Source organism: Trachypithecus francoisi, unplaced genomic scaffold (genome assembly GCF_009764315.1).
Source record: "Trachypithecus francoisi isolate TF-2019V2 unplaced genomic scaffold, Tfra_2.0 Lachesis_group6, whole genome shotgun sequence".
NCBI lineage: Eukaryota > Metazoa > Chordata > Mammalia > Primates > Cercopithecidae > Trachypithecus > Trachypithecus francoisi.
The window spans coordinates 108,679,037-108,706,967 of record NW_022681471.1 but is presented as its reverse complement, the minus strand read 5'-3'; the positions used below and the strand labels follow the sequence as shown (position 1 = coordinate 108,706,967).

At 36.7% G+C, this 27,931-nt stretch overlaps 1 protein-coding gene across 1 annotated transcript in view; it reads left to right on the top strand.

The window, feature by feature from the left end:
- The first annotated feature begins 547 nt into the window (after positions 1–547).
- Positions 548–27,931, top strand: part of IL1RAPL1 (interleukin 1 receptor accessory protein like 1) — a 708,593-nt gene continuing 681,209 nt past the window's right edge. Inside the window, 1 exon segment of the mRNA XM_033201300.1 lies at positions 548–903. Coding sequence (XP_033057191.1) covers positions 548–903 — 356 coding nt within the window.

Here is a 27,931-nt window from a genome sequence, read left to right as displayed (position 1 = left end):
ATCGCTTACCAAATGGCAGAAATCGCTAAGTTGCTATACTAGCAGAACTTGTCAGAAATCTGTCTTCTGCAAGTTAACAGAGACCCTTCCTCTAAGGTACCTGGGAAACATCGCCAAGCTGCTGGTTGCCAAGCACTGTTGGAGCCAGGTGCTGAAGAAGCCTTGCACACTGCAAGAGCCTGCCAAGTGAGCACACTGAAAATAGGAAGCAAATCCCTTTCTTCCTGAAATGTCTCGCCAGTGCCCTCTCTCCACCAAGCTTCAGTGCCAGCTAGTAAAGAAAAACATATCTCCAAGGCCCAGATCTATTTTTACCGAGCAGGCAGAAAGGTACATTTAGAACTAAGAGGCAATAGATCAATAACCAGCACATTGGTATAAACTAATAGTAAATAACAGCAGAAGCAGACTAAGTGAAGAATACATTGTTTTTTTAGCAGAGTCTACTACTTTGCAGGGCCATTCTCAGTTTGATTCATTGCTATGTGCTCTGTGCCTAGAATTAAACCTGACGCAATATGGATGCTCAGTAATATTTGTTGGATGAATGAATCATCTGATTGCTTATTTTTTTCCCTCTAATGTTTTTCCTCTCTTTCTCTCTCTCTTTTTTTTTACTATAGCTGATGGATGCACTGATTGGTCTATCGATATCAAGAAATATCAAGTTTTGGTGGGAGAGCCTGTTCGAATCAAATGTGCACTCTTTTATGGTTATATCAGAGCAAATTACTCCCTTGCCCAAAGTGCTGGACTCAGTTTGATGTGGTACAAAAGTTCTGGTCCTGGAGACTTTGAAGAGCCAATAGCCTTTGATGGAAGTAGAATGAGCAAAGAAGAAGACTCCATTTGGTTCCGGCCAACATTGCTACAGGACAGCGGTCTCTATGCCTGTGTCATCAGGTAGCCCTTTAATTATATTACTGCTGAATCAATGAAATCACAGGCTGCTTTCTCATACTTAAATTTTGCTGCTATCTCTTTTGCCTAAAGCCGTTGTCTCAATATTTGCATGTGTTGCTGCTTTCTAAAATTTAGAATCAAAATCATAAAAAGATGGGATTGGAATTTATATTAGACATTATTTCTAGCTTATGGAGAAAAGAGATACCATCTGGGTAGCTACTTATGTTACCAGGAATTACTAAAAACTATGAAATAAAATTTATAGAGGAAGTAAAATGGTGCAAATAAAATGTAAGCAAAGACTTGCAGAATGGATGCATAGTTTCTTGCTAAATGAGTTGTAACATTTTGTTATTGCCCTTCACAGACAGATAGAGCATGGATACTTCTGGTTCACACACATTTGCAAAGATGATTTAGGTAACGTGTGTATGTGCACAGGGAGAGGAAGAAAGCATTACCATGTTAGAGAATATGAAGATTGTGTTCCAGATTGTTTTGCTAACCAAAACTTCTAGATCAATACAAAAACGTTCCCAAGACTTTCAGGGCCTATACCAAAGTTAATAACATTCAGTTCCAAGGATACTCACCATACGTCTACACATCTTTGTCAGCTTCTAGAAGAGGCATATGCACTTTGTTTAATGATAATGCATTGAAGCAGTGTCCATGTAACACATTAGCAGTTAAAAACCTCAGTTTAAGCATTTAGCCCCCCATGGATTGTGTATCACACCCTTTGTGAATGGTCGTGTATGTCATTGGATGGTCGTGTATGTCATTGGACTATTAGAACATTAGCAAAGCTGGGTATGGTCATATAGAAGGTGTGTTTAAATCTATTTATTTGGCTTTCTGTATTTGGGCTTATTCAGAGAAATGAAGAAGAATCTAAAGTAGCTGATTCCCAAAGTCAGAGAAAGTCTCAGAATCACCTAGTATCTTTTTCAAATAAAAATTTACCACTTCTGAAATCCTGATCAGCAGCTGACACTCCTCTGTCATGAATATCATGCCTCCCTCTCACTGTCATCTGTAAGAATTACCTGTAAGCTGAGTCATGGCTACAGGTGTGCTAGGACATTGAAATAGGTCAAGTTGCATAAAAGTTAAACAGAAATGTATCTTTCTAACACTGACAACGTATTTTATGTTAATGTTGGAAAATATAAATGAGTATCAGTAAAGAGTTGTGTTTCGGGAAAATGCCTAATGGATTTTAAATGAACAAATACATCTGGCCAGGCGCGGTGGCTCATGCCTGTAATTCCAGAACTTTGGGAGACAGAGTAGGGCAGATCACTTGAGACCAGGAGTTAGAGACCAGCCTGGCCAACATAGCAAAACCCCATCTCTACTAAAAATCCAAAAAATTAGTGAGCCAAGATCACACCACTGTGCTCTAGCCTGGGCTACATTGTGAGACTCCATCTCAAAAATAAATAAACAAACAAATGCATCATTCCTTTGGCAACTCTTCTTCTTTCTCTTAGGGTTTACTAATCCTTTTATGATTAAACATAACTCTTAATAAAAGTAGAGGTTTTGTAGGGGTACAGATCAATAACTGTCATACTAGTACAGTTAAAGAATCCTGTTTGGACTAGCTGTTCCCATTTGACCAATAGTTATTAGATTGTAATTTCATATCTGCTATGTTTCTTTTAAATAATCATTATTTCTGATTGTTCATGCATGTGGTAAGGTGATTCTTCAAGATAAGCAAATGCGTGTCCTCATTTATCTGACATTAGAATTGAGTTGGATGTCCATAGTACAACACTACATTTCGTCACTCATTATTGATGGAAAAATAATGATGTTTTCACATAGTAGTCTGAATTTTGCAAACACTGAGGTTGCAATTGTCTGATGTATTTAAATATACACTGTGATCCAGTACTCTGAGAAATTACATTAACATGCCTCTGGAAGGGCTGGGTATGGTGGGTCGTGCCTGTAATTGCAGCACTTTGGGAGGCCGAGGTGGGTGGATCACCTGAGGTCAGGAGTTTGAGACCAGCCTGACCAACACGGAGACACCCCGTCTCTCCTAAAAATACAAAATTAGCCGGGTGTGGTGGCGCATGCCTGTAATCCCACCTACGCGGGAGGCTGAGGTAGGAGAATCGCTTGAACCTGCGAGGCAGAAGTTGCAGTAAGCCGAGATTGCGCCATTGCACTGGTAACAAGAGCAAAACTCTGTCTAAAAAAAAAAGAAATCCTCTGAATTTCCAGTTGCAATAATGAATGAAAGATTGAAAAGTTTCCAAAATGTTGACACTTGCCATATGTTCATATGTCTACGTTTTAATAAAAGGTGAAACTAAAAGACAAATACTTTAAACTTTATGTGTGTCAAGTGGCAATCTAGAGAGGGATAAACTGCAGGAAGAGACACTTCTGTCAGTGAAATTCAAATATGCCAATCGATTTGAAGCGAGTGTTGTTGCATCTTCCTTGTCCAATTTGGAAAGGGGTACTCAAAAGTCTTTATAAACAGCATTTGAAATAGCGTGGCTTGGTGTTGATGTGAGAGGAGCTCAGGGGCTGTCAGTTGAGTCACTGACATTTTGGCATATTGCTAGCTATCAGGCCACTAAACTGTCACCATTAGTTTTTAAATAATTCACTTGCAAAGAATTTTAGAGCCTTGAAAATGTTAGCATCCATTCTAAGTTCTAGTGTTTCTGATCAATATTCTGTGTATTAACTTGTCAATGAAATTTTTTATCAAGCTTTTCATATAAAACTAATTTCCATTTACACTTGAATATATGCAATGAAATGGCATACATAATGGAAACACATAAGTATACTATCATTATAATGAACAAGAACTTTATTATTTCCTTCTCTTAATATCTATTTTGGACAGAATAATACCACACAGTTCTTTACTCTATACTTCTTGACTCTTTACTCAGTTTACTCAAATTTATATTTTTCCTTTTTACATGAAAAAGTGAATGAAGGAAAGCTGTGTAACAATTTCTTTTGTCTTCTTTTATGGCCATATATAAAAACAAGCTTACTTTTAAAATAATAAAAATTTGGTGGCCAGATGTGGTGGCTCATACCTGTAACCCCAGCGCTTGGGGAGGCCGAGGCAGGTGAATTGTTTGAGGCCAGGAGTTCGAGACCAGCCTGCGTAACATAGACCTCGTGTCTACAAAAATAAAACTTTTTAAAAATTAGCCTGGTGTGGTGGTGTGCACCTGTAGTCCTAGCTACTCAGGAGGATAAGGTGGGAGGATTTCTTGAGCCCAGGAATTTGAGGCTGCAGTGAGCTATGATCACACCACTGCACTTCTGCCTGGGCAACAGAGCAAGGCCTTGTCTCTTAAAAATAAAATAAAATAAAATAATAGTTCCATATTCTTGACCTCCAACTTTTTAATTCTAATTCCCCTTTTCATAGTTATGCACTATTAGCAGTTTCATATGCAAAGCTAGCTGGTACATGTGGAAGCATTCCAGTGCCCCCCAAATGGTAGCATGCTAAGTTATTTAGCACCCTATTTTTAATTAAAATTTTATTTTTGAGATAATTGCAGGTTCATATTCAGTTGCAAGACATAACATAGATAGATCCCATACCCAGATTTACTCGGTGGTAGCATTTTGTGAAACTGTGGTACAGTATCATCATCGGGATATTGACATTGATACAGTCAAGACACAGCAATGCCATCACCTCAAGGGTCCCTCCTATTGTTCTTTTATAGCTACATCCATCTCTACCCAACTCCAGTCCCAAACCCCTGTCACCCACTAATCTATCCTTTATATTTATAGTTTTGTTCATTTATTAATGCAATATTAATGAAATCATACAGTATAGAACCTTATGGAATTGGATTTTTCACTCAGCATAATTCCTTTGAAATCCATCCAAGTGTTGTACATATCCATAGTTCATGCCTTTTTTTTTTTTTTTTTTTTTTTTGCTGTGTGGTATTCCATGGTATGAACTACCACAATATTTATTCAATTTTTGGTGAATATAAGTTTATGTTTCTGGAATACATGTACAAGAGTGAATATGGATTGAGTGGTAGTTTTATGCTTAGTTTTATAAGAACGTATCAAACTATTTTTCAAAGTAGCTGTACCATCTGATGCTCCCACCAGCAGTGTATGATTTCTCCACATCCTTGCAGCGTTTGCAGTTGTCACTACTTTTAATTGTAGCCATTCTGGTAGGCATATTGTGATAACTCACTGTGATCTTAATTTGCATTTTCCTAATGGCTAATCATGTGTTGATTTGCCATCTCTCTTCTCATCAGTAAAATGTCCATATTTTTGTACATTTTATAATGTAATTATTTATGTTCTCTTCATTGAAGTTTGAGAATTATTTGTATGTTCTAAATATTAATTCTTTTTGGAGATGTAGTTTGCCAATATTTTCTGATGGCCTGCAGGTTATCTTTTCATCCTTCTAACAGGGTCTTTTGCAAAGCAGAAGTTTTTAATTATGATAAGGTTCAATTTGTGAATTTTTCCAGTTATGGACCATGCTTTTGGTGTGAAGTCGAAAAATTCTGCCAAGTGCTAAGTCCTGAAGATTTTTCCTTGTTTTATTTTTTATTTTAAGATTTAAAAATTGTTAAAAATTCAGTTGCTTTACATTTTACATTAAGTCTGTAATTAATTTTGAATTAATTTTTTTTTTGAAAAAATGCTTATTTTCTTTTTATTTGTATGTATGCATTTATTTATTTTAAGTCTCGGGGTACCTGTGCAGGATGTGTAGATTTGTTACATAGGTAAACGTGTGCCATGGTGGTTTGCTGCCCCTAGCAACCCACCAACTAGGTATTAAGTCCAGCACGCATCGGCTATTTTTCCTGATGCTATCCCTCCCCCAGCCCACCTGCCCAGTGCCAGCAGGCCCCAGTATGTGTTCTTCCCCTCCCTGTGTTGATGTGTTCTCATCGTTCAGTTCCTACTTATAAGTGAGAATATGTGGAATTTGGTTTTCGGTTCCTGCGTTACTTTACTGAGGATACTGGCTTCCAGCTCCATCCATGTCCATGCAAAGGACATGAGCTCATTCTTCTTTATGGCAGCGTAGTATTCCATGGTGTATATGTACCACATTTTCTTTATCCAGTCTATCATTGATGGGCATTTGGGTTGATTCCATGTTTTTGCTATTGTGACTAGTGCTGCAATGAACATATTCATGCATTTATGTTTATAATAGAATGGTTTATATTCATTTGGGAATATGCCCAGTAATGGGATTGCTGCATCGAATGATGTTTCTGTTTCTTTATCTTTGAGGAATGGCCACACTGTCTGCCACAATGGTTGAGCTAATTTACATTCCTACCCACAGTGTAAAAGCATTCCTTTTTTTCTGCAACCTCGCCAGCATCTGTTGTTTCTTGACTTTTTAATAATCGCCATTCTGACTGGTGTGAGATGGTATCTCATTGTGGTTTTGATTTGCATTTCTCTAACGATCAGTAATGTTGAACCTTTTCTCCTATGTTTCTTGGGCACTTAAATGTCTTCTTTTGAGAAGTGTCTATTCATATCTTTTGACCACTTTTTAATGGAGTTTTTTTTCCTCATACGTTTGTTTAAGTTCCTTGTAGACTCGATATTAGACCTTTGTCAAATGGATAGATTGCAAAAATTTTCTCCCATTCCTTAGGTTGTCTGTTTGCTCTGATGATAGTTTCTTTTACTGTGCAAAATCTCTTTAGATCCCATTTGTCAATTTTTGCTTTTGTTGCAATTGCTTTTGGCATTTTCATCATGAAGTCTTAATTTTGAATTAATATTATTTCAGGACTGATGTTTACTTAGGTTAAGGCTTAGTTTTATGGGGATGGATATCCAATTGGCCCAGCACTGTTTATTGAAAAGGCTATGCTTCCTCCATTGAATACTTTTGCATCTTTATTCAAAATCCATTGAGCATATTTTTGTGGGTTAATTTCTATGTTATTTATTCCATACCTTTTTCTATCCCTCTGCCAATACCAATCTGTATTGATTAGTATAGCTATCTGGTGGCAAAAATATCAACTAGAGTGAGTTCTCCTACTTTATATGTCTTTTTAAAGATTGTGTTTAGCTATTGTAGGGCCTATTATTTTCTTTTTTTTTTTTTTGAGACGGAGTCTCGCTCTGCCGCCCAGGCTGGAGTGCTGTGGCCGGATCTCAGCTCACTGCAAGCTCCGCCTCCCGGGTTCACGCCATTCTCCTGCCTCAGCCTCCCGAGTAGCTGGGACTACAGGCGCCCACCACCTCGCCCGGCTAATTTTTTTTTTTTGTATTTTTTAGTAGAGACGGGGTTTCACCGTGTTAGCCAGGATGGTCTTGATCTCCTGACCTCGTGATCCGCCCGTCTCGGCCTCCCAAAGTGCTGGGATTACAGGCTTGAGCCACCGCGCCCGGCCGGGCCTATTATTTTCCATGTAAATTTTAGCATAACTTTGTCTATGTCCACAAAAATCCTTACTAGAATTTTTGATGGCAATTTCATTAAGCCTATGGATCAATTTGGGGAGAATTGATATCTTGACCATTTTGGGTCTCACTATCTGTGAAGACAATATGTGCCTCCATTTATTTAGGACTTCCTCCTTTGGTTTCTTTCATCAGCATACAAATCCTGCCAACATTTTGTTAAAATTTTAGCTAAGTATTTTATTTTCTTTGGAATGTTTGTAAATGATATCTTCTGTTTAATTTTGGTTTCAACGTGTACATTGTTACTATGTGAAAATGTGATTGATTTTTGTGTGTTAACATTTTAAAAACATATTTTTTTAAATGACATATTTGTAATGTGTTATATCTAGTATGTAGTTCATTTGCCCAAGTCTTGATTTTTCCTTTCAGGACTATGTAACTCTTTTTTCTCATTGAAAGAACATACTAAGTAAGCATCTATCAAAAAGTACTTAAAGAAAATCCATTTATTCACTCATTCTATACTAATGCTGGGTTTAATAAGATTTAAAGAAAAGCTTTTACTTTCAAGTAGTTTACCTAAGAGAAAATAAATGTGTAATAAATTGCTATAGATACTATGAAAATAGTTTAGAATTCAGTGGAATTCTGCCAAGATAGAGTAGCCCCGTTACTCTTAAGTCTTCCTTCTGACAACTAAAAAGTCTGTATGTGACGGCAAACAAGCACAAGAAGTCTCTGAAAGATGGAAGAAATACCTCTGAGAAAGACCTCAGAACTTGAAGAATGGCATGGCAACATGTCATGTTCTCACTATCCCGTCTGCTCTTCACAGATTAAGGCATGAATTCTTATCATTTTTTCACTTTGTTCCTTCATTTGAAATTCAATATTTTCGTTGCCTACCTGAATAATACATATTTATTTCTTGAAGAAAATCCAGTTTATGTTTACTTTCTTTCTATCTTTCCTATAATTGCTTCAAAAACAATTGTTTCTTCTACCTATTCTGGAGGGAAAGCATTCTAAAACTCAGTGCCTTGAAACAATAACCGTTTTATTTGCACATGATTCTGCAATGTGGGCTGGACTCAGCTAGGTGGTTCTTCCTGTGATCTTGCCTGTGGTCACTTGTGGCTGGAGTCCACTGCAATACAGGGTTTGCTGAGCCTGTTTCTCTATTATTTCTGAGGGCCTTTCTCTCCATGTACTTTTTCCATTTATCTTTCTATCAAGTGATTTTTTACAGGCAACTCAGAACGTATAACTACTTATCAAGCATCTCCTTGAGTCATGCTTACTGAGCCAAGTTTTGAGATAATACAGGAGAAGACTTCACAAGGACTTTGAGTTGCGGTTCATTGGTAGGGCCACCAAAGTAACAGTCTAAGAGTCAGCCTTTTGCCCCTTAATACTGTAATTCATGTCCTTATAAATGCAAAATATTTTGACCCCATTCCTAAAACATCCAAAGTCATATCTTTCTGTGGCATCAGGATTAGGTTAGAAGTCAATGATCTTATTATCCAAGTCAGCTCTGAGTGTGAATGAGGTTCTTCATGCTTAGTTCCCTGAATACAACTGCTCAGGTGTGGCTGCTCTTCACCCAAAACTCTGTGAACTAAAAAGTTATATAATTTGGCCCTCGCATAGCCAACATAAATCGTGAGACAGGGATAGCATAACTATACTAAATATCCCCATTTGAAATGGGGGCTGGGGATAGGAGATACAGAGCAGTCACTGGCCCATGACAATTCTAAAATTCAGCTGGATATATGGCACCAGTTTCTTTTTTATTTCCCCAAGGCGAGTAAATATACTTTATTTTTTATTTTTTTATTATACTTTAAGTTCTGGGATACATGAGTAGAATATTCAGGTTTGTTGCATAGGTATACATGTGCCACGGTGGTTTGCTGCACCCATCAACTTGTCATCTACATTAGGTATTTCTCCTAATGCTATCCCTCCCCTAGCCCCCTACCCCCCAACAGACCCCGGTGTGTGATGTTCCGCTCCATGTGTCCAGGTGTTCTTATTGTTCAACTCCCACTTCTTAATTAGGGCTCAGTTCTGCTTACTGGAAATGGTTCTCTGAGATTCTTGGGTCTGTGCTCTTCCTTTCCATATAAAATTAATGGCCCTAGCCTCTTTGCAATTTGAACTTTATCCCTTTTAGTGTAAGGTAGTATGGTTTATACTTCATACTTTATACTTCATAACATTAAAATGTTATGAAGCTTCCATGTGTAAAGTCGTAATCTACTTCATGAAGCAGAAGCCATACCCATAAATATCTTCAGGAAAGATGCCCCTCTACTTTGCTGTTCAAGTCAGGATGCTGGAGGACAATGCACCAAAGATTCTTAAATGAGTTTTGCCCTCCCAGCTAAGAATCTTAAAGTCTGCCTCATAGACTTTCTTAGCTTCTTTCTCTGGATGATGGAGTATGCATTGTATTCCAAACATATTACCACAGACGTTTTTTCCCCTAAGGATCAATATGAGCTGTTTGTCAACGAGAAAGCACTCAATACATATTTATTGAAAAAAATATTGAGTGACTGAGGTTAGTGTTCCTTAGAATACCTTGTGGAAAACACTGCTATAGACAAAATTACACAATTTTCTGATTCCTATCATTTTCCATGAGAAAATAAAATAATCATTTTTCTTATGACATCTCTTGTCTGAAACTAACACAAATTATGAATGGCTTGTCCTAAATCATAATTTCTGGTATTTCAGATGACAATTATCTGTCTTTGGACAGAATATACCTTTACTGTCACCTGGTGGAAATAAAAACTAATAAAATGTTAGATCTGATAGACCCACACAAGTAACTGCTACAACTGTAGTATAAACAATTTAAGTAATTTTTAAAAATCTGTATAATATAGTATACTTTTAATATTTATGATTTTTATGTAATTATTATCTAAAAATCAAGTCATTCTTGAATCAAAGGATATATAATGTCAGCATTATTTTAGAAAGCCTTAAACATTTATGCCCTAAGGAGTCTTCATAATTTGTTCAGAGCAATCAAAGTCCATATAAATGTTTTATATCCTACCCAGTAATTTTAATGATCATGTGCATATGTGTTCCAAGGATCTAGTGTAGTTTCACAATCTCGGTTTCCTAATTTTTAAACTCTCTCTCTTAATTGAAACCATAGTATACCCTTGAGAATATCAGCTATAATTTATAGATTATAAAAAATGCAATTAAACCTACATAATCCAGTCCTAAAAATAAATAAATAAATAAATAAAAGTCATATACAAGTGAAAGTCTTTAAAATAAGATTTCAAGTCCGGATGCAGAGTCTCTTATGGATAATATATTTAAATCGTAAAACTGCACATCAGGTACTTTCTGTAGTTCTTTTGGTAGAGACAAGTTTCTTGCCATAATAGGTTTCAATGAGATTTTTCAGTTGAATAACTCTGATGATTCTTGGAGATGGCATTGAAGTTTAAGCCATATTTCCATGTCTGAGACATGAAGGCATTTTCTAATGGATCAAACTATTTTTAACAGAGCAATAATTAGCCAAATTGCTATATTTCTGGGCTGTACTCTTTTCAAAAACAACACATTCAATTGATGGAAGTAAAAGCCAAGAACTGTGTGAATTGTCTATTTGATTTACCGATTTTTTTAACCATCTAGGAGATACATGTCTTCAACAAAACAGCCTTTTTTTTTTTTTTTTTACTAAGAAGGTGAAATAAATTCTGCTGGAGTGATGATAGGGTAGTTTCTTAGATCACTGGATTATGAAAAACTTTGTCTAATCTTACCAAGTCCTATAGGAGAGACAGGTTTGAGAACACTTTGAAATCAAGTGTGTCATGTTCAAGGCAGACAGAGACTTATGAATTTTCCTCAAAAAGTATCAAATTAATATGGAGTAGATAGGCTACTGAAAAAGATACATTTGTAAAACAATTAGGTACATAACGTCCAATTTGAGATTTTATGTAGTCTTTTTATTTTTTCCATTTTAGGTCAAATGATTCACTATAGGCCCTTTTCAACCATGAATATAACATGTATATTTATCATATTTCACGAACATTACTAAAAATCTAGGACATGACATAGTTGGTAATTATAATAAGGGAATTTTAAAAATTACAAACAACATATGCCAGGCAAACAAGTCACTTATAACCCAATAGGACTTTATTGGTGGCTACATGGGTTTATTACTGTAATTATTACTATTTGTTCTTTATTTGTAAAAAAAAAAAAAAAAAACTATTCTCCAAAAAAATAAAATGTTAACTGCTAATATTGATGCATTTAGTGAAGAGAAATTGAATAGGCTTCATAAAGTAGTAGCTGCTGATCAGCAAAATATGGGATAAGTGATAAAGTAATCACTTATTTGAGATCAGTGAAACAGAATAGGAAGTTAAGATTATTCAAGGGTCTTTCTAAATCTAATTTTGTGTATGGTCATAAAGTAAAAAAATGAATAAAAATTTCATTGAATGTAGAGAAGACAAAAAGGGGCTGGTTAAAGAGCCTGTGAAGGACTTGTGATTTGAGCAGTAGTTTGAAGACTAAACTCATGGGTAGGAAAGTGTAATTGGAAAGATTTCTGTTAGAAAGCTTTCAGGGGGACTACAACAAGAAAAATTAAATAATGAATGAAAACAGGAATTGGCAGACTTTTTCTATAAAGAGTAAAATTGTACACTTTGGGAGGCCGAGGTGGGCGGATCACGAGGTCAGGAGATCGAGACCATCCTGGCGAACACGGTAAAACCCCGTCTCTACTAAAAATATAAAAAATTAACTGGGCATGGTGGCAGGTGCCTGTTGTCCCAGCTACTCAGGAGGCTGAGGCTTAGGAGAATGGCGTGAACCCGGGAGTCAGAGCTTGCAGTGAGCGAGATCGCACCACTGCACTCCAGCCTGGGCAACAGAGTGAGACTCCGTCTCAAAAAAATAAATAAATAAAATAAAGTAAAATTGTAAAAAATTTTAGATTTTTCAAGCCATGTAGTCTCTATTACAACTACTCAACTATGTTGTGATAGGCAGGCAATATCCATACACCAGATATAAATGAGTGGACATGGCTGTGTTTCAATAAAACTTTATTTACAAAAACAGGTGGTGGGACAGATTTGGGCTGTGGGTCATAGTTTGCTGACCCCTGAACTAGAAAATGCCTTGCAAATGGCAAACAGGAATGCCAACAGTAGCAAGTGTTGTTATTAACAAAGAAAAAGCCATGATATATTCCTGATAAAGCAAGTAGATCAGTGTTGTTAGACAATTGGCTTTCTGTAGTTGATAGAAGGATGACTGTAAATAATGGTAAAAAATGCTAACCGCCAAGAAATATCTAGCAGGGAATGGAAAACTGAAAGCAGTTTTCCTGGAAGTACCTTACAGCAATTCTATGAAACTAGAGAAATTGGAAAATGGAAAACAGACAAGTAGTTTTTACAATAAATGAGGCATAAGGCAACGGGGGCCCTAACGTTTAGAGTATTAATGGTAGAAATGGCAAAGAAAATAAAACAGATTCAAGGTCATTTTTGGAAAAAAAAATCCATGAGAGATGACACTTGATTGGATATATTTTGAGCTTCATTGGATGTTGCTATGGGAAATAAGTAAAAGAGACAGCAAGAAGCCTATCTTAATGCTTTTCAATACAAACCTAAACATTTTTACCAAAACAACTCAAGCTCTGAGAAATAAAATTGCCTACACTTTAAGCTATTAGATGGGGAAACATGTAAATAAAGTTACCCCATCACTGGTCTCCCATAGAGCATTTCAATAAATAAAGGAAGGAGTTTGGGGATACTTTCTAGGTTATCTGATGGTCTGCTTATTAGTCTTTCCCTTAGATCATCTTAAGGGCAAAGGTGTAACTTTGCATCTTTGCATCCCTTGTTATATATATATGATCACTGAGATCTGAACAGAGTAAAATCTTTTGATTAGTTGTCACAGTTTGGGAGTGGCTTTGTGCATAACAAGAATCTTAGAAATAACAGTGGCTTAAACAGGAGAGAACTTTGTCAAGAAAAAGTCCAAATGCAAGCATTTCAGAGCGGATATATTGGCCGCCTAATTATCTAGGCCTCAGGATTCTGCCCTCTATAGGGTATAGTCTTCATCCTTATTTTCCCAAGATGAAACTCCGTCCATCATATCTATCCTATTATAAGCTCACAAAGCACATGATCCTTCCCACCTTTAACAACAAGTCCCAGAGATTACTTATGTCACTTCTACTTACATTCATAGGCCAGAACTTGTTCACTTAATTACACCAAGCTGCAGTGATGGCTTGGGTTTGTAGTTTTTGTTAGTAAAACCCATGTGCCTGATAAAAATACCACTATTTTTAAGGATTTTAAATTGATTTCCCCGAGAGAAAAGCCTAAGACAGGGATTCTTGTGCAAGTGAGCTATGAAGAGAGTGTTCTCAGAAAAAACCTGCAGGGAAGAAGCCATGCAGAGATGTGTTTTCAAGTCTAGCTTCAGCCTGTTCCCACAGGGAGCTGTGGTGCATAAATTGCATCAGAGTTTAATCCCACATTGAAGCAAGCCTGGAAGTCACAGGTATCTCTATCCAAGTGGTTCTTATCATACCAAGGTGATTATCAAGAAAAGGGTGCAGGTATGAGCCTTGACCAGCTAGTACCCACAGCAGCTAGAGGATGAGTACAACTGGTGAAGAAATTCTGGGTGGGATGCCAAAAGCATTTGCTACACTGAAGAAGGAGGACAGATATTGAGGGTAAATTAGTAGCCAGTTTTGTAAGAGCCAAAAGTATCCCTTCACACATACTGAGATGACTCAATATCCTATTTTTGTTTTGTACATGGTAAGTATTGTATCAGTATTTGTAGAATGAGTAATGTATATTTTTGGACAACTTTGTATTTTTTTTTTAATTTCCATAGCCATCCTTTACCATTTTTGAAAGTATTAAGACGTGTTAATACTCTAAATACCACCATACCTACCCCCAATACATACACAAGCATCCTGCCCTCAACAGCTATTTCCTCTACTCAGATTCTAAGTCACACTCACAACCAATTGTAGGATTACCTCACTGGCATTCTGAAGAATTAGTTGGCAAATTTCCTGCATTTTCAAATATTTTAAGTTGTGGTTTCCAGAAAAATTCTCATTGCCCTGGAAATAATAGCCAGCCAGCTATGATTAGAATACATATAACCTGCTTATATTCACCTTCTTTAAATCTTTGGTGAATAGTTATGGCTTTTCTCATCAGTTGACTCTGGCCTCTATTTATGTTGATTTTACAGTGACATTTCTGACTTTCAGGCAAGTATCCATTGAGTAACTGTTTTATTATACGGAATCTGAGGTTATAAAATAAAGACTTAAATGAGCATTTCACTGATTTCATTGTATCTCACAATGATAGATCTGGATCTATCAATTTTCTCTCATGAAGGTCATAAAAGACTGTTCTGTAAGAGCCATGACTATGGAGTGAACAAGTCACATTTGAAGTGTGGTCCAGTGGTTTCCGGAAAATGTTTTATATTGTTCCAAACCCAAAAAAGAAAGAAAGAAAGAATCAAGCATGATTTCAAAGCAATATCACATCAGGTTGGATTAGACTTCATATTACAGAAAAGTAGCTTAAGATAGTTTATTCTCTCACGTAAAGTAGTTATAAGGTAGGCATTCCTGGACTTTTATGATAATTTCAACGTTTTGCATGACTTAGGCTCCAAAGCGTTATGCTCTGCTATTCTCAGCATGTGGCTTCCATTCCCGGTGTCACTACGTGCTCCTAATACAACTGAAGAACTGAATTTTTAATGTTATTTAATTTTAAATAGCCACATGTGGATCTTAGTCTTTGTTTTGAGATAGTCATTACAAGCTGTTTGTGGCTACTGTTTTAGAATAGAAACTATTCTGGATAGCTCTTATTTAGCCTGGAATCATGTAACGTAAACATGGAAAAGATTTTAGATTTCACTGTAGGGGTTGCTTAGTTTTACAGGTAAACAACGGAGGAGGTCCAAAGAAGTTAAGTATTGACTTTCTAGAAATTCAAAGCGAATGTTTAGAAATACTGAAAATCAAGCTGGATCTTTTGATTCCTTAATCAGTGCACTCATAAAAAATATTAAGTATTTTGTAATTGAATTTGTTAATACTTCAGGTAGATCTTCCTTTATTGACTTCAAAAAAGTAAGATTTTAACACAATTATTTTTTCGATCCATTCATTTCCAATCTGTAATTCATTTGAAGAATGATTGCAGCAATCTGACTACAAATTTTTACCCCATCTACTCTAGATATTGAGGCTTAGGCTGTGTTTCTGTTCTTGACTCTATAAACCCATCTATTAAATGATAAGCTAACAATTAATTTACATTAAAACAAGACTACTATTTCTGTTACTGTAGAAGTTTCAGAATTAGTTGCATGTAAGTTAATGTAATTAAATTGGCTAGGAATATTTGATGTTGTATCTATTTACTTTATTCTATTAGATTATTAAGTACCTATTCTATAGCAGCCATTAGGCTAGCTGTTGGGAGCACAGCAGTGAATTAAACCACAGTAGAATTAAGCTAGAATAGAACACGTCTCTTCTGGAAGTTTATTCTAGAAAAGAGCCTTTCAAACAGTAATTACTTTTATCCTAACTTTTATGAAGTTCTGTCCCTCTAGAGAACCCTGACTAATACATTTGTTTTCTTTCATATTTGATGTGCATTGTCCAAAAAAACACATGTAAAGCCTATTTCATTAAATCATGTTATGTACTATGTATTCCACTTCGTTAATTCTCATCATATTCCATTTATACAATGTATAATTTTCTCTCTCCTATTAACAAATAACTAAAATTATTTAAATACACAAAAATAGATGTCACCTTTAAATAATAGGTTTTTATAAGTCATATAAGGTAAATGTGACACAAAAAGCTGGGAAACCCCTTTTCAGGGTTTCTCAAATTATAATCATATGTCTAATTAGATTTAAAAAGGTCACTAAGGTGCTAGTGAATAAAACAAACAGATTCCTATATCCTATCACTTACTATTGAATCAGAAATCTGCTGCATCAGCATGCATACCGATGATTCTTATCCACATTAAGTTTGTGAATTTATATCCAAGTGATAACGGTTACTATGATTTGGATGTTTGTTTACCCAAACCTCATCTTGAAATTTGATCCCAGAGTTGGAGGTCAGTTGTTAGTAATGTGAGTTTGAGTAATTCCTGTGTATCCTTCATGAAAAGATTAATAGCCTACGTCAGCAGTGAATGAGTTCTTGCTCTCTTAGTTTCCAGGAGAGCTGGTGCTTTGAAAGAGCCCTGCACATCCACCTTTTTTCTCTTACTTCTGCTCTCATCATGTGATCTCTGCTCTCATTTGCCTTCCAGTATAAGTGGAAGCAGCCTGAGTTCCTCAACAAAAGCAGATACTGGTGCCATGCTTTTTGTATAGCCTTGAAAACTGTAAAGTAAATAAACATCATTTCTTTACAAACTAGCTAGCCTCAAGTAGTTCTTTATAGCAACATGAAAAAATGGACTAAGACAATGATCCTTTTAAGAGAGTTATATCCCATACTAATTCAAAGTCAACATGGTGTTTTATATAATCTTGTTGTAATAGTCTCTTGATGGTGGACATCCAGCACCTAACACAGTGTCTAGCACATGTTGGAGTGTCAAGAGTTAATGATTGAAAGTGAATGGAAAAAAAGGTATATATCTCTTCCCAAAACATCAGGAGATTGAATATAAAGGACACATCTTCCTTCTAAAAATGTGACAGATGCACTCTACAGTTAAAGTTTGAGGGTTTTTTAAATGCAAACTATTTACCTCTTAGGTTAAATTGAATTTACAAATGGAATTATTGGTAGTGAAGATATAGCAGGGTGCCTTCCAGATTCCTCTGCTGTGATCTTCAAATGAATAAGCACTGCAGATTAGCCAACCTTCTGAAAAGTTCTTAATTACGGAAACCAATATTGTGCAGAATAACAGCCTGTGTGTTAACCTTGTTGACACAGTGTATAAATCTCATGTAGATAGCTTGTGCAAAAGAATAAAAGTGTTGCTCTAGTTTCTAAACTGGTGTTTCCAAGAAGTTATACTTCTAATGAAAATTGCTGCCATTGGATGTCTGTTCAAAGGCTTTGGCTTACAAAGTAGAGATTTGAAAATATCAAACTTGCTTGATCTCTGAATGTTGTTTTCATTAATTAGGTGAATATGACAGTTCTCTCTTTACCCTAATCGGCCCCCTGGAGGAAATAACATTTTTGTTTGTCTAAACAGTACTTAATGACTACTCTAAAATTAGAGTTTCAGACCTTTAACTCTAGAGTGCAAAGCTCTGAGTCCTTGACTCTGACGTTTATCATGAATATTAATTTCTGATCTTAAAGTCAAGCCATGAAATTTTTATATGTTATCATACATTTCCCTTGACAATTTTTGTAATTGCCACAATTTCCTCATCAGTAAGAGTTGTTTGTGGCTCCCGTGGTCTAAGGAGGCTATACATTTGGCAGCTTTGAATTCTCTCTTTTGTTTCAATGTGGAGCCATCTACTTGTTTACTCTGAGCAGTAACTAGATCTCAGATCTTAAAAGAACTATTGTTTTTGTTGGTGCCTTTACACAACAGAAGACTCAATATATTTTTTGTCATTACATGTTTTCATTGTTACCTTTGGGTTGACTTTCCTGTTAGGGGAGATTTATGTCCATCTTCAGATACTTTTCCTGCTAGTCACATAAAAATGTTATTTTCTGCCACATAGCTACCGTTTTCTTAAAATTGATTTATTAGTAGTGTTTGATTATCAAATATCAGACTGTAAATATTCACATTGTGTGTAAGTATCCAGCATTAACATTATTTAGACAATATTCATGGAGATTATATATATATATATAAACACACATACTTTTTAATAAATGTAATTCAACTGAAATGTTGTCTTCCATTTGTACTTTCAACAAAGATTTATTGAACATCGACTACACATCAGGCCTGGATGTTTTTCTGCACACAGGAATAAAAATAGACAAGACACAAATTGGCCTGAAGATGCCACAGTCAACCAGGAAAACAGACAGATTCATAAAAAATTATCTGTATGGCAAATGCTATTAGAAATATGGTGACAAAGAGCTATTGCAACCAGAGAGACTCAGGGATGGATACACAGAAGCTAGATCTCTGAGGCTACACGAGATAGATCTTTCTTCACAGAGAAATGGAAAGGGCATTTTATTTTATACAATAGGAGTGGCCAGCCATGGTGATTTAGGAAAAGAGCTTCAGAAGGGAAAAGCAGCAGATACATGTGGCTGGAGTGAAAAGTACAAAGTGGTGCATGGGAAGAAACAGAAGCTAGAAAGGAAACTTTTGGATAGATTTGGGAAGTACCCAAGAATAGAATCTCAGTTTCAGGTGTTTGATTTTTTTTTTTTTCTTAGGACCTGAAGACAGTGATCCAGGACGGCGTAAATGTCATAAAGAAAATTATTCTAGATATTCAGTCATTCAGACAATTATCTAATGATTCCTTTATGAGAGTTCTTTTTGGCCAGGTGATGACCAAGAGTCAAAGTCTCTGTTCTTAGGAATCTTACAGTCTTTCAAGAGAGAAAGCTAAGTCACTCAACATTTAATGTCTGATATGACAGAGGTTACAATAGAGAAAAGAACAGAGTGTAATGGACACATAGATGTGATGTGTAAATCAGAATAAAAATCAGTTAAGGCTTTTTGGAGATTTAAATATTGAGTTCTGATACAGAAGTAAAACTTAGTTCGATGAAACAAGGAGATGAAAAAGGAGATTTGGAGGAGATCCTAGGTGGTAAGATTTTATATGACTACAATCATTATATATCCTTCTAATTGTCCATGACTAGAGTACAGTTTCCATGACTTGGGTCATTTTCGGAGAAGTTGGAAAGGATCAGTTCATGGTCTTGTGTACAAAACAAAAGAGCTGAAACTTTACCCAAAAAGGTTCAGGGAGACAATGAAGAACTTTAATCAGATGGATGACAAAAATTGGATTTGAGTTTTGGGGAGGTCATTTAGCAGCAGTGTGTGGGGTTGTTGAATGGAGGGCTTGGAGAGCAGCATGTAACTACAGAGTTGTCTTAGATTGGACTCCTCTAGAATCAAACGCCAAGGAAACATCACCAGAGGAATGGGGAAGTAAGATGTAGCAGAGAAGGGAAGCCAATAAAGTATGTATTATAAAGCTGTTTTATCCCTTTCGGCAACTGGAAATTAGGTTCACTGGAAAACTCTGTGAGACAATGTAGACATACTCTCAGAGTTATACCCAAAGTGAGAGGAAACTGGGTTGTTTTTCTACCAGCTCCCTATCTGTTCCTGATGAGGGTTTCTTCTACTAGGAATCTTAGTTCTCTAGCATTTCTGGCTTGCCTTTCATGCAGACCAAGGTTGGTCTCAGGGCCAGACAAAAGCCATCAGGCTGAGGGTGTCAAGTATTTGTAAGAAGCAGCCTTCATACAGTAGGCGTTTAGGTGGGGCACTGACATAATCAGCTGACGAACTAACAAGGTGGGAGGTGTTGAGGGTCTGGACTTAGGTCATGATAGTGGTAATCCAGGGAATTTCAGGAGTGCTACTAGGCCATTGTTTTAATAAGATTTGACCATGTATTAAATGTTAGGGGTACATTATGATTGATGACTTTCCAGAGAGTAGACAGATGTAAAATGTGTGTGTTTAACAATGTAAAAGTTTTAGTATAAATGTGAAACCTATATTAAAGTCTCTTTATAATTGTATCTATTATAGAAAAGCATTATAATACAGCAGTATAAAAACTCTCTAACCAGAAGACCTAGAGTACTTCCTAGATCTAGATTTCTAACTGCATGAATCTTGGATGATACTCTTAATCTCTCAGAGCATCTCGAAAAAAATGGGAGTAAACATGAAAGAAGCTTTGCATATGTTACACAAACCAAAGTGTCAGTAAGCCTTGTACAAAATTTTAACTTTTAAATAGAAATTACATAAAGTATTTGGACCCTAAGACCTACCAAGTTGATTATTATTAATGAATGAGTAAATCTAGTCAATCAAAGACCTTTCATTTTCCCCACACCTATATTTGAACAGATGCCAGTTAGTGAGCAACTTTGTTTCTTATTATCCGTACTTCATACTGAATGCACTAATTTTTTCTCTATCAAAAAAACTGTCTTTGTTAAAACATTACAATTAACTAAATTACTTAACTCTAATGCCTATTTTGAGGGAATAATGTACTTGGAGGGAGAATGAAATGTGTAATTTTATTTCTGCCTCATTAAACCTCCTCTGTGTCTAGGCCAACAAGAGTTTCCTCCTCCTCCACAGGCAAACACCTATTGGACAGTTCATTGTGAGAAAATCCTCAGGTCATTGGAACTTGGTAGTGAGTTACATACCTGCCCGTCCCCTCCAGTATATGTACTAATTATCTTATGGAAAATAACAATTTTCTTGTTTTTTTTTCCCCTCAAGAAAGCCTTGAGTCTCATCTGGAAGTCAGATGAGTGTCAGATTTCTTACTTCTCTTTGCTTCAATGGCAACTCTTTTTTTTCTGATTCTAAATAAATAGATTGTGATACCTACATGAATATCCACAGGGCCAACACTGCCCCTTTATTACTCAGGAAGTGTTTATTTTTCAGCTTTCTCTTTCCTTTCTGGCCCTTTGAAATTCAAGCTTATTTAAGAATGAATTTTAATGAAATTGTTTTAAATACCTTTTAATCACGTTAGCAAACTTCTAGCAGAGCATTGAGTTTCTTCCTCAGATAATTCAAGTGTCTTTTCTAAAATATGTACTTAAAATGACTTTGAAAAAAGAGATGTATGATGTCCGGAATTTGTTGCAAAAGAATCAGGGTGTGGTTAGTGTGATGGGTAGGGATACAGATCAAATTAAATAAGCACTATGTTGATAAATGCTGAAGTTGGATGATGGTATATGGGAGTTGTGTAGTGTTTTCTACTTTTGCATATGTTTGAAATTTTCCCTGCACTTGAAAAGATTAGAGAAATTTCAAAATTAAAATGGTTCCCACTATTTTTGTAGCTTTTTTTTTTTTTTTTTTTTGACGAAGTTTCGCTCTTCTTGCCCAGGCTGGAGTGCAGTGGCACAGTCTCGGCCCACTGAAACCTCTGCCTCCTGGGTTCAGGTGATTCTCCTGCCTTAGCCTCCCGAGTAGCTGGGATTACAGGTGCCTGCCACTATGTCTGGCTAATTTTTGTATTTTTAATAGAGACAGAGTTTCACCATGTTGGCCAGGCTGGTCTTCAACTCCTAACCTTAGGTGATCTGCCCCTCTCGGTCTCCCAAAGTGCTGGGATTACAGGCGTGAGCCACCGTGTCCAGCTCTCGTAGCATTTTATCCCTTACATGATATAGGTTAGCTTTTGCTTTATAATAAACTATTCCAAAAGCCAGTAGGTTAAAACAATAAGCAAATTTTGATCATGAGTTTATAAATCAGCTGGACTTCCTTATGCATCTACTGTTAACTATGGGTGAATAGAAAGTACTATTTATTTTGCCTGGAATCTCTCACATGTTTTGTGGCTATTTATATATAGGCTAGTCTAGTATGGCCTCACTTGGTAAAACTGGATTCTCCTCTACATGGTCTGATCTTTCACAGAGTAGCTCATGTTTTTATTTTATTTTTGTCTAGAGAGGCCATGTTCCAAGAAGAATAATATAACAAATATAAGGATATGAAGCTTCCTGATGTTTAGGCTCAGAACTGGCATACCATGTAAAATTCAGATGTATTCTGTTGACCAAAAAAGTCACAAACGACCCCAGCTTCAAGGGTAGGAAAACAGACTACTTACTCTTGGGAGGAGTTACAAAATCACATTGCGCTGGGAGCATGGATACAAGGGATCATGATTGTGGCCCTCGATGCAGCCAGTCTATCATATAAGCATTTACTGCTTTTAAATCAATGACTACTCATATTCTGATAATTTAAAAATTTGTATTTCTAAGCCACAACTCACTCTCCAGCTTTAGCCTGCCTACTGTTCACCTACTCTTAGATTTTCCACAGACATCTCACATTCAAAGGCTTGAGTGTATTACTTCTTCCCTAAAACCTTCCATTCTTCAGGGCCTGTATGTGTACAACCAATGTCCTTACCATTTATCCATTCAACTATTCGTCCCCCTACCCATTATTTAATACAAGGAGTACTTATTGAATGTCTATGCTGCTCACTGTGCTAATCGTTGAAGAACCTAGGGTGAGCAAAAACACACACGACCATTGCCTTCATAGAACTCATAGAGAAATGGGCAAGAAAGCCAATGAGAAATCACACAAATAAATGTAAAATTGCAAAAATAACATCTGTTAAAGAGGAAAGATACATGATTGTATGTGAGATTATAACCAGGTGGTATTTACTTGATGATTTGAGAAATCAGGGGAGGCTTATCTGAGTTTGTGGTGATTTAATTGAGATCAAACTTTGATCTTGGTGTGTGGAGACATAAAACATAAACCTCAGTTAACCCGTGGTAGACATGTAGCTTGAGTGAGAAAATGAAACTTTATTATTTAAAAAGTCATGACAGTTTTGTAATCTATCCTGATGAACATTCATAGGGTTATGATGGGTTATTGTTATATATCTTGAGAACACCAAGGACAATGGCAGAGCTTGGAGTGAGAAGGAAATCCATAGACCTGACGGCAATCCTTCCTGGAATCAGAATAGACATGAAAATGCACGAGAGGGCAAAAGAGTTATAGAACCAACTGGTATGCATTTCAAAACAGCAGGATTGTGGAGAAGAGAGTGGATGAATTATTATTTAGGAGGTATAATAGGAAGGAAGAATATCAACCCCAGTCTCTAGCTCTGAAATGCAAAAAGTATGAGGAAGTAAATAAGCACCACCTGAGATAGCTGTAGAAGAAGCGATAATCACAGAGGAGAGCTAGGTTTTATTGGGTGAATACCAACAAGAGAAGGGGATGCTGAGGATTTAGAGCGGTTATATAAGTATGGAAATATTGTATCAAAGGGTACAGTGAAAGAATTTGAGCTATGAGATGTGTGTGTGGGCACAGAATATGAATAAATAAATGAATGAATGAATATCAGAGCATTATGGAAATGTTAATGCAGTAAAAGTGTATGTATATGAGTGTGTTGGAGAGGGGATACTTACAGTTTTGGCACTGATTTGTTAAACTAAGGATGACAGACATCTGAATTCAACCTTAATATCTCTTTGACGAAGATGACTCACTTGGTTGGGGGTGATGGGAAACCTAGAGGCAATAGAATCATATACTTTTGATGGTGGGTTGATAGTAAACCAGATCATCAGATCCTCAGTGTCCATTACGACTTATGAATCTCTCATTAATTCTCACATGTTTAATTCCCTCCAATCCAGCTGTGAGACAGTTTTATTCCTTTCTGCTTAGAAATTGATGTTTATGGGAAGCCGGGCATGATGGCTCACACCCATAATCCCAGCACTTTGGGAGGCCGAGGCAGGCAGATCACGAGGTCAGGAGATCGAGATCATCCTGGCCAACATGGTGAAACCCCATCTCTACTAAAAATACAAACATTAGCTGGGCGTGGTGGTGGGCGCCTGTAATCCCAGCTATTCGGGAGGCTGAGGCAGGAGAATGACTTGAACCCAGGAGTCAGAGGTTGCCCTGAGCCAAGATCACGCCACTGTGCTCCAGCCTGGTGAGAGAGCAAGACTCTGTCTCAAGAAAAAAAAAAAAAAAGAAATCGATATTTTTGGCCAGGTGCAGTGGCTCACGCCTATAATCCCAGCGCTTTGGGAGGCCGAGGTGGGTGGATCACAAGGTCAGGATTTCGAGTCCAGCCTATCCAATATGGTAAAACCCTGTCTCTACTAAAAATACAATAATTAGCTGGACGTTGTGGCGCATGCCTGTAGTCCCAGCTGCTTGGGAGGCTGAGGCAGAAGAATCGCTTAAACCCATGAGGCAGATATTGCAGTGAGCCGAGATCACGCCACTGCACTCCAGCCTGGGTGACAGAGTGAGACTCCGTCTCAAAAAAAAAAAAAAGAAATTAATATTTATAAAATATAAATGTGAACTTGTTATCCCCTGTTTAAAAATCTTTCAATGATTTTTCTAGCTTTCCAGATAATATGTAAATTTTGTTATAGCACAAAAGTGCTTTACCGTCTCTCCTGTAGCTGCTACTTTAGTGTCCCTTCAAGGTACTTTCCCCTCCTCATCTTTCATGTCAGCAACAGAACTATTTGAATTTTTTAAAGCTTTCTTGTTTCATGCTGTTGTACTGGTGTGTGTGCTATTCAATCTATCTGGAACCTCCATCCTAACCTCTTTATCTGGTTAACGCCTCTCCAAAGGAATTAATGACTGAATTAATGATGCCGCATATGTTTTTCTAATGTTCTTTTGAAGTAACTCAATTGAGTTTGAAGGTTTCAGAAACCCCTTGTCAAGTACTGATCAAGCAGCTTATTTCACTGCATATTTTTAAATTATTTTTCTGAAGTTTTGGAAGTCATAACTTTATTTCCTTTGAAAGTATTCAGTATTTATGAATAAAATTATGAAGATAATCATGTAAAAACAGCTTAATAAATTTAAATACATTTTAATAAAATGAGATGATGAAAAAAAGACAGGAGTTATGAAAAGCCATAACAGCAGAGAAAAAAAGAAACTACAGGAAGTGTGAATTGGAACTAAGATAGAACTATATATAGCATAAATGGGATATGTAAGAATGTAAAATATGTGTACTTGAAGAAACTGAACACAATTGCAAAAGTTTATTTTGATAAGTGGAAAACATTGTCATCATTTGTACATTTTTTCCCTTAATAGAAAACTTCTTAAATTATATCTAGGCACTCATTGCACTGAATATAAGATCCCCAATATTGTAAGAGACACAGTAATATCTGTACTAATAAACTATGACACAATGCTTTCTTATAGCAATCGTAAAAGATATACCCAATTTTGGAGATGGTAAAATACAAGCAAAATGCACATCTTAGAATTGATGAAATCTAGAATTCATGAAAAAAGTCAAGTAACTTAGTTATTGCATACGTGGTATTAGAAAACTGCCCAAGGAAATTTTTTAAATCTTTAGAAAGAAAATTATCAATACTGCTTGATCATATTGGATTTGTCTTTTTAGGAGGACACAAATATTCAGCCCTTAACACTCTCTGAGCCTGTTTTCATCAAGATTCTTTCAGTTGCAAGTGACAGAAAACCGAGATCAAGGAGTGATTAAGCATAGAAAGGGATTTTTTTGATTCACAAACTGAAAAGTCCAAGGATAGCCTGGCTTTTTAGGCATGTCTGGATTTAGATTAGAGGTTCACATGATGACAACTGAAACATTCTCTTTTTTTCCCACGTCTTTCCTTGGTGTTGGCTTTATTCTTAGGTAGGCAAAGATGACCCCTGTCTTCTCTAGTCTTCGATTCTACTGTCTTAGCCACTAGAGTCAGAAAAAGACATCATGCATTCCTAAATCTCCAACAAAAATCCCAAGTGTGGCTCTCATTGGCCTTATATGTCCATCCCTGAACCAATCACGGTGGCCAGTGTGATAGAATATTCAGATTGAACAGTTATCTGCATAAGAACCAGAGAGAATCAGTTCCACTTGAACTACATGGTAATAACAAAAGAAGGGGGAAAATGTTGGACAAGGAAACACAGTAGAGGAGCCCAATACTCACTAAATAGGATTAATTTCTTAAATCTGCAAAGTGGGAGAAGATACCAAACTTTTAGGACTGCTGTGAAATAGAGTTAATCAATATGTGTTAATATACTGAATTGCACTCATGTGACTCAATTATTTATTACATACCACATACCCCTATATTGCAAACTTCTAATTTCATAAGGATCTGCCCTTGACTTCACTGCTCCCTACTGTGGCCATTATACACCCGCCCTTTGTAGCCCACAATAGAAATGATCAGTAGAAAGCGTTGTCCAAGCGTCCTGGCTTTCCTCATGCAAGATATAAATTAATGAGACCTCAACAAGGATTAGTAACTCTTCCGAAGGGACATCTTCAGGGTCTCCCCAAAGGAGAAATCAATGCCCCCTCACTGATTTGAATGCAGAAGCCACTAGGGTCTCAGGAATTCCCCCCACTGAAATGCAAATTGACCTAGCAAGGGTTTTATCTTAAACACCAGCAAATGCTCAGTTATTACTTAGCACCTCGGCAGGGATTATCAAAAGTTGCAGTTTCATTGCCCCGTAGGACTTTAGTTAATATTGTATCTAACTTTGCAATCTTATTCTGTCTCTTTTGGTCAAAGCGATATTGCACCAGGCAGTTGTTTAAAATGGCAGGGAAAACTTTATTTAAAGCTATTGTAATATCAGTTAAGACTATTGCAAAAGGGGCAAGAGAGTATACTCCACTTTATTGAAACAAAAGACAGGAGAGGTTTTAAGCCTTAGGGTGAGCTAGAGGAAAAGCACTGGAAGATAGTTGGGGGAAGGTGGGTCAAGGTGATTGGGCTTATCAAAATTAGACTCCAACCCTCCCACAGAGACTGAGAGTTGAGGATGTTATCTTTCTTGATGATTGGATTTCAAAGAATGGCTTCCAGGTGCTTGAGAAAGACATTCCAGGGATGTAGAAGATTTACATCTCAAAGGGACAGAGAATACATTTAAAATGGAAAGTTTTCTAAAATAACTGCTCAGAAAAAAGGGTGGGGCTGGGCTCAGTGGCTCACACCTGTAATCCCAGCACTTTGGGAGGCCAAGGCTAGTGGATCACCTGAGGTCAGGAGTTTGAGACCAGCTTGGCCAATATGGCGAAAACCCATCTCCATTGAAAATACAAAAATTAGCCAGACATGGTGACGATCGCTTGTAACCCCAGCTACTCGGGAGGCTGAGGCAGGAGAATCACTTGAACACAGGAGGCGGAGGTTGCAATGAGCTGAGATCACGCCATTGCTCTCCAGCCTGGGCAACAGAGGGAGACTCTGTCAAAAAACGAAAAGGAAAGTCGGGGCTTATTAGGAAAGAATCCCAGTCTTTGGCTTTCTGTTTGGGCCAACTCTGTCATCCTTGTAATCCCTCTAAAGCTTTGGCATGTTCTCACACTATAATCATATGAAGTTCATGGCTTTACATTTATAAAAATTATATTTTGACTTCTTTTCTCTTATACTAGTTGGTAGAACAAGCAGAATCAAAGAAGCTGAAACCAGAAAACACAACATAGCAAAAGAGCAAAAAAAAGACATTAAGACACAAATTTTGAAAGGGCAAAAGAATCATTTTTGGAATCTGACTAATGAGACAGTATGGGGATGGCTAATGGGGTAGGAGAAGAATAATGGAAATAATGGTCTTTGGAATGTGAACATTAACATAATGGAGAGCAATGAATAATAGTGTGACAATGTTAAGTATTTTATGTCATTGTCCCAAGAGGTGCTCAGTTGAGA